This window comes from Panthera tigris, chromosome A1 (assembly GCF_018350195.1).
Source record: "Panthera tigris isolate Pti1 chromosome A1, P.tigris_Pti1_mat1.1, whole genome shotgun sequence".
NCBI classification, from domain to species: domain Eukaryota; kingdom Metazoa; phylum Chordata; class Mammalia; order Carnivora; family Felidae; genus Panthera; species Panthera tigris.
The window spans coordinates 172529445-172543207 of NC_056660.1; the positions used below are offsets into that span (position 1 = coordinate 172529445).

The following is a 13763-nucleotide window of genomic DNA, read 5'->3' on the forward strand; positions in this document are numbered from 1 at the left end:
GACGTGTCCTTTTTTTTTCCTTTTTTCTTCAGGAGTCTTCCTTTTTGTTTCTCCTTCCTTTGTTTTCTTTCTATGACTCAGAGGGCAGCAGTTCTTCCCGGTTTATCTCCCTCCCTTCCAGTAACACTGCATCCCTGTGGTTGCCACTTTTGGTTCTTCTCACCTTTAAGCACTTTATTGTAGCTAATTATGTGAAGTACCATATCTTGGACCTTTGCTTAGTGTTTGGCCTTAGTGTTAGACTGTCTAATCAGGGTAATGTTTTCTGTGCTTTAAGTTCTTCTTTTTCATGGAGTCTCTTAAGTGTCTCCTTCCTCTATTTTGTGCACCCACAGGGTTGCAGCAGCAATGGATGTTCTGTTGGAATTTATTTTTTATTTATTGCTTGCTGCTTATATGATGTTTGTGGTTTGTTCTGTCTCATAATAATGCTGAAGACACTGGTCATAGTTGGCGTTTTTTTCTTGCCTTTGTGGTCTTGTGGTTTTTCTGGAGGATTTGTGGAGAAATTCAGATTTAGATGATTTCCATTGTTTTAAAATTTTTTCATTTTCAGCCATTCTGGATCACTTTATTATAGTTCTGTCTTTGTATGTAATCTTGAATTGCGTTTTATTAGATTATTTTATATTCTCTATATCTATTTTATATTCTTTGCTGTTTTGGCTCTTTGTTTTGGCAAAGTTTTTGGCATTTAGGAAAGTTTTTTTTGTTTGTTTTAGACATTAAGTGTCTTAAAAATTTTTTTTCTTCAAGTTTATTCATTCATTTTTAGAGAGAAAGAGAGAGGGCACAAGCAGGGGAGAGGCAGAGAGAGAATCCCAAGCAGACTCCACGTTGCCAGCACTGAGCCTGATGCAAGACTCATTCTTCCGAACCGTGAAATCATAACCTGAGCTGAAATGCAGAATCGAATGCTCAACCGACTGAGCCACCTAGATGCCCTTTTCTTCTTTTTTTTCTTAAACGTTTATTTATTTATTTTGAGAGAGAGAGAATGTGTGCATGTGCGCATGTAAGCAGGGAAGGGGCAGAGAGAGAGAATCCCAAGCAGGCTCCACTTTGTCAGCACAGGGCCTGTCATGGGGCTCAGTCTCTTGACCTGTGAGATCATGACCTGAACCAAGTCAGAAGCTTAACTGACTAAGCCACTCAGGCACCTCTGAATTTATAAAAAAAAATTTTGGGGGGCTCGTGCTCACCCAGTGCGGGGTTTGTACTTACCTGAAGCAGGACTTGAGCGCACCCGAAGTGGGCTTGAGCTCACCTGAATTCAGCAGGGCTCAAGCTTACGTGATGTGGGACTCAAATTCATGAACCGCGAGATCATGATCTGAGCCGACGTCAGAAGCTTAATGACTGAGTCACCCAGGTGCCCAAGATGCTCTGATTATCTTACTTCACCATCAGTTGTGGGTACAAAACCAAACTTAGTATGTGAAGGATCATATTTCTGACTAAAACTAGAATGAAAGTTTTGCCCTTTGTCTCCTCACAATCACTTTATTTTACTGCTACCGCTGCATTCAGAAAGATTTGGGGTTTTTTGATGACAGAAGTCAGTGAAGCTTGTTTTTAAATCTAATTAAGATTAAAAATAATTAGTCAATAAGATTATTGATTGTATGGGAGATGCTCAGTTGGTTGAGTGTCTGACTCTTGATTTTGGCTCAGGTCATGATCCCAGGGTTGTGGGATCGAGCCCTGTGTCAGGCTCTGTGCTGAGCGTGGAGTCTGCTTAAGATTCTGTCTCCCTCTGCCCCTTCCCCCCCTCCCGCATTCATGTTCTCTCTCTCTTTCTAATAAAAAAGAATAATATATTTTGAACATAATGTGAGCTTTATTTCTTTCATTTAATCATATTAAAGTATAATTAAAACAGGCTTGATTAAAACTTAAAGTGATAATGTTATTAATGTTTACATTTTCTCACATATTTATAATATTTTGGATTTTACTGAATAAATTTAACATACCGCATATAACATGGTCCTTCTGCAAATGGAAATCCACTCATCATGTGCTTGGATATTTTGGCAGTGTCAGATTGCTGTAAGTTTCTAAGTGCATATTCTCATTTTCTATGCTTATTTTGTTAGAGCAGTAACAAGGAGTGTGCTCATCTGTAGATCATGTTTTCAGTAGCATTGATTCAGGTTTTACAGTGACAGAATATTCTACTCTCAGCATTATTGTGCACACATCTTTGTGCTTATGTGTGAGTGTATCTGTAGTATAAATTGCTAGAAGTATATTGGTGGACAAAGAGTTTGTACATTTATGATTTCAGAGGTTATTGCCAATTTACCTTCTAACCATATTCCACCCATCTTATCCCATCTAGCATAAGAGTACCTGTTTCCCCACATAAAGTGATTTATAACACATTTTCTTTCACTATTAATATAGGTTTAAAAAAGTATGTAATTATTTTGATTTAGATGTTCAAAGTGAGGTCGAGCATCTTTTCATATACTTACGAGCCCCTTGTGTATTTTTCCTTATGAGATATATTATGTGTTTTGCTAAAGGCAGAGGTTATTTTTTATTTATTTTTTATCTTTAAATTTACATCCAAGTTAGTTAGCATATAGTACAACAGTGATTTCAGGAGTAGATTCCTTAATGCTCCTTACTCACTTAGCCTATCCCCCCTCCCAAAACCCCTCCAGCAACCCTCTGTTTGTTCCCTATGTTTAAAAGTAAGGGAGGAGGGGCTCCTGGGTGGCTCAGTTGGTTAGGAGTCCGACTTCAGCTCAGGTCATGATCTCAGTTTGTGGGTTCAAGTTCTGCGTCGGGCTCTGTGCTGACAGCTCAGAGCCTGGAGCCTGCTTCAGATTCTGTGTCTCCCTCTCTCTCTGCCCCTCTTCCTCTCAAAAATAAACAAAAAAAAATTTTATTTTTTTTATTTATTATTTTTTTTTTACTGTTTTTTTTTTTTAGGTTTTTTTTTTTAACGTTTATTTATTTTTGAGACAGAGAGAGACAGAGCATGAACGGGGGAGGGGCAGAGAGGGAGGGAGACACAGAATCAAAAGCAGGCTCCAGGCTCTGAACTGTCAGCCCAGAGCCTGATGCGGGCCTCGAACTCATGGACCGTGAGATCGTGACCTGAGCCGAAGTCGGATGCTTAACCGACTGAGCCACCCAGGCGCCCCACAAAAAAAATTTTTAAAAAAGTAAGGGAGGAGGTTAATATTGGTCTTTTTATTGATTGTAAGAGCTCTTTATATATAAAGAAAATTAGTACTTTTCTTAATAATTATGTAACATAGTTTTCCCCAGCTCTATTGCTTTTTTTTTTTTTTTTTTTTTTTTTTAGTTTATCTGTTTATTTTGAGAGACAGAGTGTGTGAGTAGACGGGAGGGTCAGAGAGAGGAGGAGAGAGAAAGAGAATCCTAAGCAAGCTTTGCACTGCCAGCCTGGAGCCTGACTTGAGGCTCGAAGCCACAAACTGAAATTATGACATGAGTTCAAACCAAGAGTTTTACTTAACCAACTGAGCCACCCAGGTGCCCTGCTCTGTTGGTTTTTAGGTACTAATTTAAAATAAATGAGTACACACTGACTTTAATCATACTCATTTTTAAATCTGAATCAAACTTTCCCTGTACTTTAGTGCATGTTTAATGGTGTTATGCAGATATTTACATGAGTGTCCATTTGACACATGATAGTGTCAATATATTATGTCTTTCAGTTTTTATGATTTTTGTTTCAGATTTACATGTTTTCTTTTTTGTACCATAAGGGATCTATTTCTGATGTTTTCTGCGAACATTTACAATAGCCACTGATTCTGCAGAGGTTCATTGGCCTCTATTAGTTGTAGAAGATGTGGAAAGAGTACTACTTGTAATCGTAGCCATTCTGATGATATTTCTTATTTTGCAACAGGAACCAAAGGAAGAGAATGGATTGCAGAAAATGAAGACAAAACAGTCAAATAGAACAAAGTGTTTGGCTAAAAGAAAAATTGCACGTATGTTTTCATTTTTGTGTTGAGAATACTTTGAAAATTGCAGCATAGAATTGATACTAGTTTCTTCATTAGGAAGAGGTTTGTCAGATTAAGGATGTATGTGCCTATTTATTCTGGATTCTTTTGAAATTTTTAGGATTCACTGTTACCTATAGCTTACACAGTTGACTTATGCGTAGAGGGTTCAAATTAAAAATGTGAACTTCAGAGTTAGGCATACTTGGATTTGAATCCTTGTTTCAGCCCTTAGTATATAGTCTTTAGGCAAATTAGTACTTTCAGACTACCTCTGTTTTCTTTCTTTCTTTTTTTTTTTTCTAGCTGTTTTTTCTTACCAATAAAATACAGATATAACAGTGGCTCAAATAATGGTACCTATTATAATGGTACTATTTTTATCATGTTAAACAAAATTCAACCAAGTAAATTTGAAGATCTGATTGGCTTATTAAATGATTCATGAATCAGGCAACATTCCATCTGGCAAGTAGAGGGATGCTCTGAGGAGCTGTTTGAAATGGAAGCTTTTTATAGGAAGGAGGGTGGGGCAAGAAAATTAATAGCAAAAAAAAAAAAAAAAGGATTGTTTCAGGCAAGATCACTTTCTCTTACTGGGAAGGACAGGGGTCTTATTAGGTAGATTATGTCATTTTCCTTTGGGGGATGGAGAGAGTTTATGTGATAGATTATCTCATTGGTACTTAATCAGAATATTCCTGATTTACAGGTTAAGATTTACATTAATGGGGGAAGTTGAAACTACAGTTAGATTAGATATTCAGCCCCAGTTTGGTGACTTGGCCTGGCACAAGTGATGGCATTTTGGGCCCGTGGGCTTTCCTGTTAACATTCATTAAAATTGTAAGGGAGAAATTCTTCTGTGTCTTCTCTACTCTTAACACTTCACTGTGGTCATCACACGTGTTGGGGGTTTTCCCCCACACCAAACAATTCTCTAGTTCTCAGTCAGACCCTGTCTGGTATCCCAGCTTAACCAATTCTGACACTGCCTGCCTGGAGATAGTGTCAGATCCCACAGGTCTGCCTTCACTTTTGATGGCAACTGCAAGTCCATGTCGTTACCTGTGCATATGCCTGACTGGCTATAAAGTGGTTCATTTGACCCCCTCCTCGGGTTTGATTAATTTGCTAGAATGGCTCACAGTACTCAGCGAAACTGTTTACCTACCAGATGACTGGTTTATTATAAGGGATGTAGTGCAGGAACAGGTAGATGGCAGAGGTGTATAGGCAAGATATGAGGGAAGGGCTGCAGAGCTTGCACGTCCTTTCCAGGTGTGTCACCTTTCCAGTATCGTCACTAACCTAGAAGCTCTCCAGACCCTGTAGTTTACAGATTTTTATGGAAGCTTCATTATGCAGGCATGAGTGATTAAATAATTGGCCTTTGCTGATTGGTTCAGCCTCCAGCCAGCCCCTCTCCCTTCCCTCAAGGCTAGGGGACAGGGATGAAAGTTTTCAGTCCTCTAATCCCCTGGTTGGTTCCTGCATCCTGAGAGGCTTTCCCAAAGTAAATGCATTAACATAAACTCAGGTACGGTTGAAAGGGATTGTTATGAATAACAGAAGATGCCTTTATTGTTCTTTTCACTCAGGAAATTCCAAGGGTTTTAGGAGCGCTGTGCCAGGGAACAAAGGTCAAACATATATTTATTAGTGTAGGTCACAGTATCACAAAAATTTTTTCGTTGTAGATTTTGCTTTGTAAAGTTACTTCATTATTATTTTTGGCATTTTAATGTGATGTGAAATGTTCATTTCAGTGAATTTTTCAAAAGATATGAAAACTAGTTGAAATTATTACAGAGGTTGATTGAAAATAAACAAGGCTTTATTTCACTGTTAATTTGAATTTCAGTGATTTAAGGTAGAATTCTTAGCCTTGTAAAATTGACCACACACAGTTCATTGTTGTGAAATCATTCCATTATGTCTAGAGGTAGCTTGTCACTAGGTTAGATCTGTTGAATGTACTCAAGTTATTTTCAGTATTGAAAATTGATAATAGTTATTTTTTGGGATGTGATAATCTTTATCAATTGATAGTTAAATTTATGTCATCATTGGTGGACTGTTGATAGTTGCCTGTTTGGTTATTCTGGATCTTTACAATCAAATTGGGTTTTATTTTTTTATTTGGTTGTGTTATGTTTTTTTATTTGGTCTGACAATCCTTTTTATCTTTTTAATGTATTTTGACAACTTTTGTCTTTTAGTTGTCTTTTTTTTTTTTTTTTTTTTTTTTTTTAATGTTTATTTATTTTTGAGAGAGAGAGTGAGACAGAGCATGAGCAGGGGAGGGCCAGAGAGAGAGGGAAACAGAGAATCAGAAGCAGGCTCCAGGCTTGGAGCTGTCAGCACAGAGCTCAACGTGGGGCTCGAACCATGAACCATGAGATCATGACCTGAGCCAAAGTCGGATGCTTAACTGACTGAGCCACCCAGGCGCCCCCTGTTTTTTAATTGTCTTTCACATTTACATTTAATGTAATTATTGATGTTACTGAATTAAAGTCTGTCATTTGAGAGCCATTTGTTCCAGCTGTTCTTTGTCTTTTTTCTTTTTTTTTGTTTTTATGAAAAAAAAATTTTTGATGTCTATTTTTGAGAGAGAGTGTGACAGAGCATGAGCAGGGGAGGGGCAGACACACACACACACACACACACACACACACACACACACACACACACACAGAATCTGAAGCACGCTCTAGGCTCTGAGTTGTCAGCACAGCCCAGTGTAGGGTTTGAATTCAGGAACTGTGAGATTATAACCTGAGCTGAAGTCAGATGCTTAACTGAACTTTTTCTTTTTTTTTTTTTTGTATTTGGTTCCATTTTATTTCTACTACTGTTTTTTTTTTTTTTTTTTTAATATCTCTTTTAAAAAATACTTAGTGGTTGAGGCACTTGGGTGGCTCAGTTGGTTGAGCATCTGACTCTTGATTTCTGCTTGGGTAGTGATCCTAGGGTCGTGGGAACGAGCTCCACATTGGGCTTTGTGCTGGCATGGAGCTTGCTTGAGACTTTCTCTCTTTCTCGCTTTCTCTTTCTCTGCCTCTTTGCTCCTCTCCCCTGCTTGCACTCTCTCTTTCAAAAAAAATTTAGTGGTTGCGCTAGAGTCTATAGTACATACATTTAATTACAGTCACCTTCAAATAATGTTATGTTGTTTCATGTGTAGTGTAGACTACAGTACATTCCCAGTTTTTGTCTACCCTACTTTGTGTTATTTTTGCCATACATTTTAGTTTTGCATATAACACACAATATGATGATACTTTGTTTTAGATAGTTAATTATCTTGTAGAGTAATGGAAATAAAAAGTAAAGAATTCCATACTTTCGTTTATTTGTGCTATCTCAAGGGCTGTTTATTTCTTTGTGTAGATCCCAATTTCTGTGCAGTTTCATTTTCTTTCTGCTGGAAAGCTTTTTTTTTTTAATCACTTTTTGTAATGTAGACTGGTTGCCAATCAATTCTCTGCTTTTGTTTGAGAAAGTCTTTATTTCTTCATTTTTATGGTAACTACTTTATTGAGATATAACTCCTGTACCATAAAATTCATTCATCATACAGTACCTCCTTGTATTGTATGAGTGTTCTAATTCCTTCACATACTTGCCAACACTTCTTTTCCTTTTTATTTATTTTTTAAATTATAGACACCCCAGTGGGTATGAAATGATCTCATTGTGGTTTTTGATTTACATTTCTCTAATGACTAATGATGTTGATCATCTCTTCATGTGTTTGTTGGCCATTTGTACATTTTCTTTGGAGAAAAGTCTTCATATCCTTTGCTCATTAAATTTTTTAAGTATAAAAGTCACATAAAACATACTATTTAAAAATTTAAAAATTAAAAAAATTAAAAAATGTTTTTATCATGAAAGAGGTGTTGAATTTTGTCAAATGTTTTTTCTGTGTCTGTTAAAATGATTATTTGGGTTTTATCTTTTTTTTTTCCTGCCCTTTTTTTTTTTTAATTTACATCCAAGTTAGCATATAGTGCAACAATGATTTCAGGAGTAGATTCCTTAATGCCCCTTACCCATTTAGCTCATCCTCCCTCCCACAACCCCTCCAGCAACCCTCTGTTGGTTCTCCATATTTAAGAGTCTGTTGTGTTTTGTCCCCCTCCCTGTTTTTATATTAGTTTTGCTTCCCTTCCCTTACGTTTATCTGTTTTGTATCTTAAATTCCTCATATGAATGAAGTCGTATGATATTTGTCTTTCTCTGACTAATTTCACTTAGCATAATACCCTCTAGTTGCATCCATGTAGTTGCAAATGGCAAGATTTCATTCTTTTTGATTGCCGAGTAATACTCCATTGTGTGTGTGTATATATATATACAGCACCTTTATCATTCATCCATCGATGGACATTTGGGCTCTTTCCATACTGTGGCTATTGTTGATAGCGCTGCTGTAAACATTGGGGTGCATGTGCCCCTTCAAAATAGCATACCTGTATCCCTTGGATAAATACCTACTAGTGCAATTGCTGGGTCATAGGGTAGTTCTATTTTTAATTTTTTGAGAAACCTCCATACTGTTTTCCAGAGTGGCTGCACCAGTTTGCATTCCCATGGGTTTTATGTTTTAAAAACTTTGTTGATTTGGTATACTAATTGATTTTCTTACGTTAAACTAACTTTGCATTCCTTGGATAAAGTCTCCTTTGTCATGGTGTAGAATACTTTTTATACGATGCTGGATTTGTTTTGCTGGTATTATGATGAGAATTTATTGCATCTACATTTCGTAAGAGATACCAGTCTGTAGTTTTCTGGTCATGTGTTTGTGTGGATTTGGTGTGAGGCTAATATTGGCCTCAGGGAATGAGTTGCATTTTGGTTTCTCCTTTAATTTTTGGAAGAGTTGGTGTTAATTTTTCTTTAACTGGCAGAATTCACCAGTGAAGCCATCTGGACCTGGGCCTTTTTTTGTGGATAGGTTTTGATTACCGGTTCAGTCTCTTACCTATTGTAGTTTTATTCAGGTTTTTTCTGTAACTTCTTGAGTCAGTTTTGGTAGTTTGTCTTAGGAATTTGTGTTTCCTCTAAGTTAGCAAATTTATTGATGTACAGTTTTTCTCATAGTATTCCATTATAGTCCTTTTTATTTTTATGTTTTTAAGATTGTTAGGAATGTCTCCACTGTCAGTCCTGCTTTTAGTTGTTTGAGTCTTCTTTTTTCCTCCCCTGCTCAATCTAACTCAAAGTTTGTCAATTTTGTTGTTTTCAAAAATTATTCTTTTTATCAACCTTCCTGTTTTTCTATTTTCTATTGATTTCTTCTGTATTCTTTTAGGTTTAGTTTTCTCTTTTTTTCCCCTGTGTCTTAAGGTAGAAGTTTAGGTTATTGATTCAAGATCTTTCTTTTTTAATATAGGCATTAGACAGCTGTAAATTTCCTAAGTACTCCTTTAGCTGCATTCTATAAGTTTTGAAGACATACTTTATTTTCATTCATCTCAAAGTATTTTCTTTTTTTTTTAAGAGATTTTATTTTTAAATAATCTCTATACCCAATGTGGGGTTTGAACCCACAACCCTGAGATCAAGAGTTGCTGGGTGCCTGGGTGGCTCAGTCAGTTGATTCTAACTCTTGATTCGTCTCAGGTCATGATCTCATGGTTTGTGAGATCAAACCCCGCATCAGGCTTTGCGCTGACAGTGTAGAGCCTGCTTGGGATCGTCTCTCCCTCTCTCTCTGCCTCTCCCTTGCTCTTGCATGTGTGCACTTGCTCAGTCTCTCAAAATAAATAAATAGGAAAAAAAAGTCATATGCTCTACTACCTGAGCCAGCTGTGTGCCCCCCAAAATATTTTCTACTACCTTTTTGGTTTCTTCTTTGACCCATTGGTTAGTTTAGGGTGTTTTGTTTTATTCTGTGTATTTGTCAATTTCCCAGATTTCTTCTTTCTGTTATCACTAATTTCACTCACTGTAGTTGGAAAACATACTTTGTATGTTTTTTATCCTTTTATATTTATTGAGGCCTGTTCTATTGCTATCATATGATATATGGAAAATATTCTATATACACTTAAGGAAAATGGATACTCTGCCATCAGGGGGAGTAGTGTTCTGTAGATACCTGTTTGGCCTAGTTGGCTGGAGTGTTAAATAGATCTTTGTTTGGTCTAGTTGGGTTATAGTTTTGTTTAAATTTTCTATTTCCTTGTTGATGTTCTGCCTATTTCTCCCTGTTACTGAAAGTGTATATTGAATCTTATTCATTTTTGAAGAATGTTTCCCTTGTTTATAGAATTGTGGTTTGACACTTATTTTTTTTTCCAGCATTTTCAGAATGGCACTGTGTTGTCTTCTGGCTGCAGGGTTTTGGTGAGAAGGTGATGAGAATTCTTACCTTTGTTCTTTTGTACGTAACCTGGTTTTTTTTTTTTTTTTTTTTTTTTTTTTTTTTTTTGGTGACTGCCTTCAATGTAGTGTGTGTGTAGGCTTCACGCCCAGCACGCAGCCCAATGTGGGGCTTGAATTCACAACCCTGAGATCAAAACCTGAGCTGAGATCAAGAGTTGGATACTTAACTGACTGAGCCACCCAGGCACTCCTGGAATATATATTTTTTAAATATTCTTTTTGGATCTGTGATTTGTAGTCTTTTATCAGTTTTTGAAAATTCTCAATTTTGTTTTATTAAGACTATTTTTTTAGAGCAGTGTTAGGTTCACAGCAAATTGAGGGGCAGGTACAGTGATTTTCCATTTACCCCTTGATCTCATGCATGTATAGCTGCCTCCATCAGAGGGAAGCGTTACAATTGATGAACATGCTTTGACATATTATAATCACCTGAAGTCCATAGTTTACCTTGGGTTCACTTTTGGTGTTGTACATTCTGTGAATTTTGACAAATATGTAATGACATGTATCTGTCATGATATCATACATTTTCACTGTCCTAAAAATCCTTTGTGCCCTCCCTATTCATTCCTCCTGCTGCCAGTCTCTTGGAGTCACTGGTCATTTTACTGTCTCCATAGTTTTGCCTTTTCCAGAATGTCATATAAGCCTTCATACAGTATGAAGTCTTTTCAGGTTGGCTTCTTTCACTTAGTAATACACATTTAAGGTTCTTCTGTGTCTTTTCATGCTTTGGTAGATCATTTCTTTTTATTTGCTGAATAATATTTCATTGTCTGAATATAGCATTGTTTATTCATTCACCTACTGAAGGTCATTTTGATTGCTTCCAAGTTTTAACAATTAAGAATAAAGCTTCTATAAATATCTGTGTGCATTTATGTTCATCTCTTCTGGGTAAATAACCAAGGAGTCTGATTGTTGGATTGTATAGTAAGAGTATGTTTAGTTTTGTAAGAAATCGCCCAACTGTCTTCCAGAGTGGCTGTACCATTTTGCATTCCCATGATCAGTGAATGAGAGTTCCTATTGCTCCATACCCTCACCAGCATTTGGTGTTTTCAGCATTCCAGAATTTGGTCATTCTAATAGGTGTATAGTAGTATCTCATTGTGTGTGTGTTTTTTAAGTTTGTTTATTTATTTTGAGACAGAGAGGGTTGGGTAGAAGCAGGGAGAAAGGGATAGAGAGAGAGAGAATCCCAAGCAAGCTCCACACTGTTAGTGCAGAGCCCAATGCCGGGCTCGAACTCACAAATAGTGAGATTGTGACCTGAGCCGAAGTTTGATGCTTAACCTGTTGAGCCACGGTGCGGAGTCTGCTTGGGATTCTCTCTCTCTTCCTCTCTCTGCCCCTCCTCTGCTCATGTTCTCTCTCTCTCTCTCTCTCTCTCTCTCTCTCTCTCACACACACACACACACACACACACACACACACACACACACACTCAAAAGTGTGTTGTTTAATCTCCATGAGTTTTTAGATTTTCTAGTTATATTTCTGTTAGAGATATGTAGTTTAATTTCATTGTAATCTGAGAGCAGATGTTGCCTGATTTTTATTTAAATTTGTTAAGGTGTGTTTTATGGCTCAGAAGTATGTGAGCTTGAAAAGGGTGTATATATTCTTATTATTGGTTGAAATAATCTATAGGCTCAATTATGTCCAATGGTGTTAAGTTCAATTATATCCTTCCTGCTTTTCTGCCTGCTGAATCAGTCCATTTCTGATAGAGGGATGTTGAAGTTTTAAAATATGATGGGGCGCCTGGGTGGCGCAGTCGGTTAAGCGTCCGACTTCAGCCAGGTCACAATCTCGCGGTCCGTGAGTTCGAGCCCCGCGTCGGGCTCTGGGCTGATGGCTCGGAGCCTGGAGCCTGTTTCCGATTCTGTGTCTCCCTCTCTCTCTGCCCCTCCCCTGTTCATGCTCTGTCTCTCTCTGTCCCAAAAAAAAAAAAAAAAAAAAAAAAAAAATAAGTTGGGGAAAAAAAAAAAAACGTTGAAAAAAAAAATACGATAGTGGATTCCTGTATTTCTCCTTGCAGTTCTATCAGTTTTTGCCTCACATAGTGACATTATTGTTAGGCATTTACATGTTGAGGATTGTTATGTTGTCCTGAAGAATTAACCTCTTTATCACTATGTAATACCCTTCTTATACCTGATAACTTTTCCTTGCTCTGAAGTCTGCTCTTACTGAAGTTAATGTAATTACTCCTATTTTCTTTTGATTAGTGTTATTATGGTAAATTTTTCCATTTACTTTTTCACATATGGTTTTTATTAATTTGTTATTTTTATTATGTTGAGATATTTTTTCTCTAAACTCACTTTGTTGTGAGTTTTTATCATGAGTGGGTATTGAATTTTGTCAAGTGCTTTTTCTGCCTCTGTTGAGATGATCATATGATTTTTATGCTTCATTTTGTTGTTTGTTTTGTTTATTGAAGTATAATAAACATACAATGTTATATTAGTTTTAAGTGTGTGACATATTGATTCAATAATTCTTTACATCACTCAGTGCTTATTGCAATAAGTGTAGTCACCATCTGTTACCATACAACATTATTACAATATTATTGACTATATTCCCTATGCTGTACCATCTATTCACTTTTAATCTCTAGCTGTCTTTATATTTAAAGTGGGTTTTTTTTGGCCACTGTTCAGTCAGTGGAGCATGTGACTCTCGATCTTGAGGTTGTGAGTTTGAGCCCCACATTTGGTGTGGAGATTACTTAAAATCTTTAAAAAAAAAAAAGCGGGTTACTTGTAGATAACGTAGTTTGCGGTTGCTTTTTGATCCACTCTGACAATCTCTTTTAATTCGTACATTTAGTCCTTGGCATTCAAGGTGATTAATTGATTATTTAAAAAAATTTTACTTATTTAAGTAATCTCTACACCCAGTGTGAGGCTTGAACTCAACCCCTAGATCAAGAGTCACATGTTCCTCCAGTTGAGCCAGCTAGGCACCCCCATGTGATTATTTTGTAGCTGGATTAAGGTCTGTCTTATTTGTTACTGTTTTCTGTATTTGCTCCTCTTCTTCATTCCCATTTTTGTCTTCTACTTTGTTTCTGCCTTTTGTGGTTTTAACTGAGCATCTTATTCAATTTTCTCTCCTTAACATTTCAGTTATTTTCTTTTTTTAATATTTTTATTTATTTATTTGTTTGAGAGAGAGAGACAGAGAGAGCGTGAGCAGAGGAGAGGGCAGAGGGAGAAGGAGAGAGAATCTCAAGTAGGCACCAGTGAACTCAGTAAGGTGGGTCTTGATCCCATGACCCTGGGATCATGATCTGAACTGAAATCAAGAGTCAGATAGATGCTCAACCGACTAAGCCACCCAGGTGCT

General features: G+C 36.9%; 1 protein-coding gene across 3 annotated transcripts in view; it reads left to right on the forward strand.

The window, feature by feature from the left end:
- UIMC1 (ubiquitin interaction motif containing 1) overlaps positions 1-13763 on the forward strand; it is a 117497-nt gene that overhangs the window by 32464 nt on the left and 71270 nt on the right. For all 3 annotated transcript variants that reach the window (XM_042991726.1, XM_042991740.1, XM_042991735.1), the window contains exon 3: positions 3899-3983. In XM_042991726.1, the coding sequence (XP_042847660.1) occupies positions 3899-3983 (85 nt within the window). The remainder of the gene's footprint in view (positions 1-3898; positions 3984-13763) is intronic.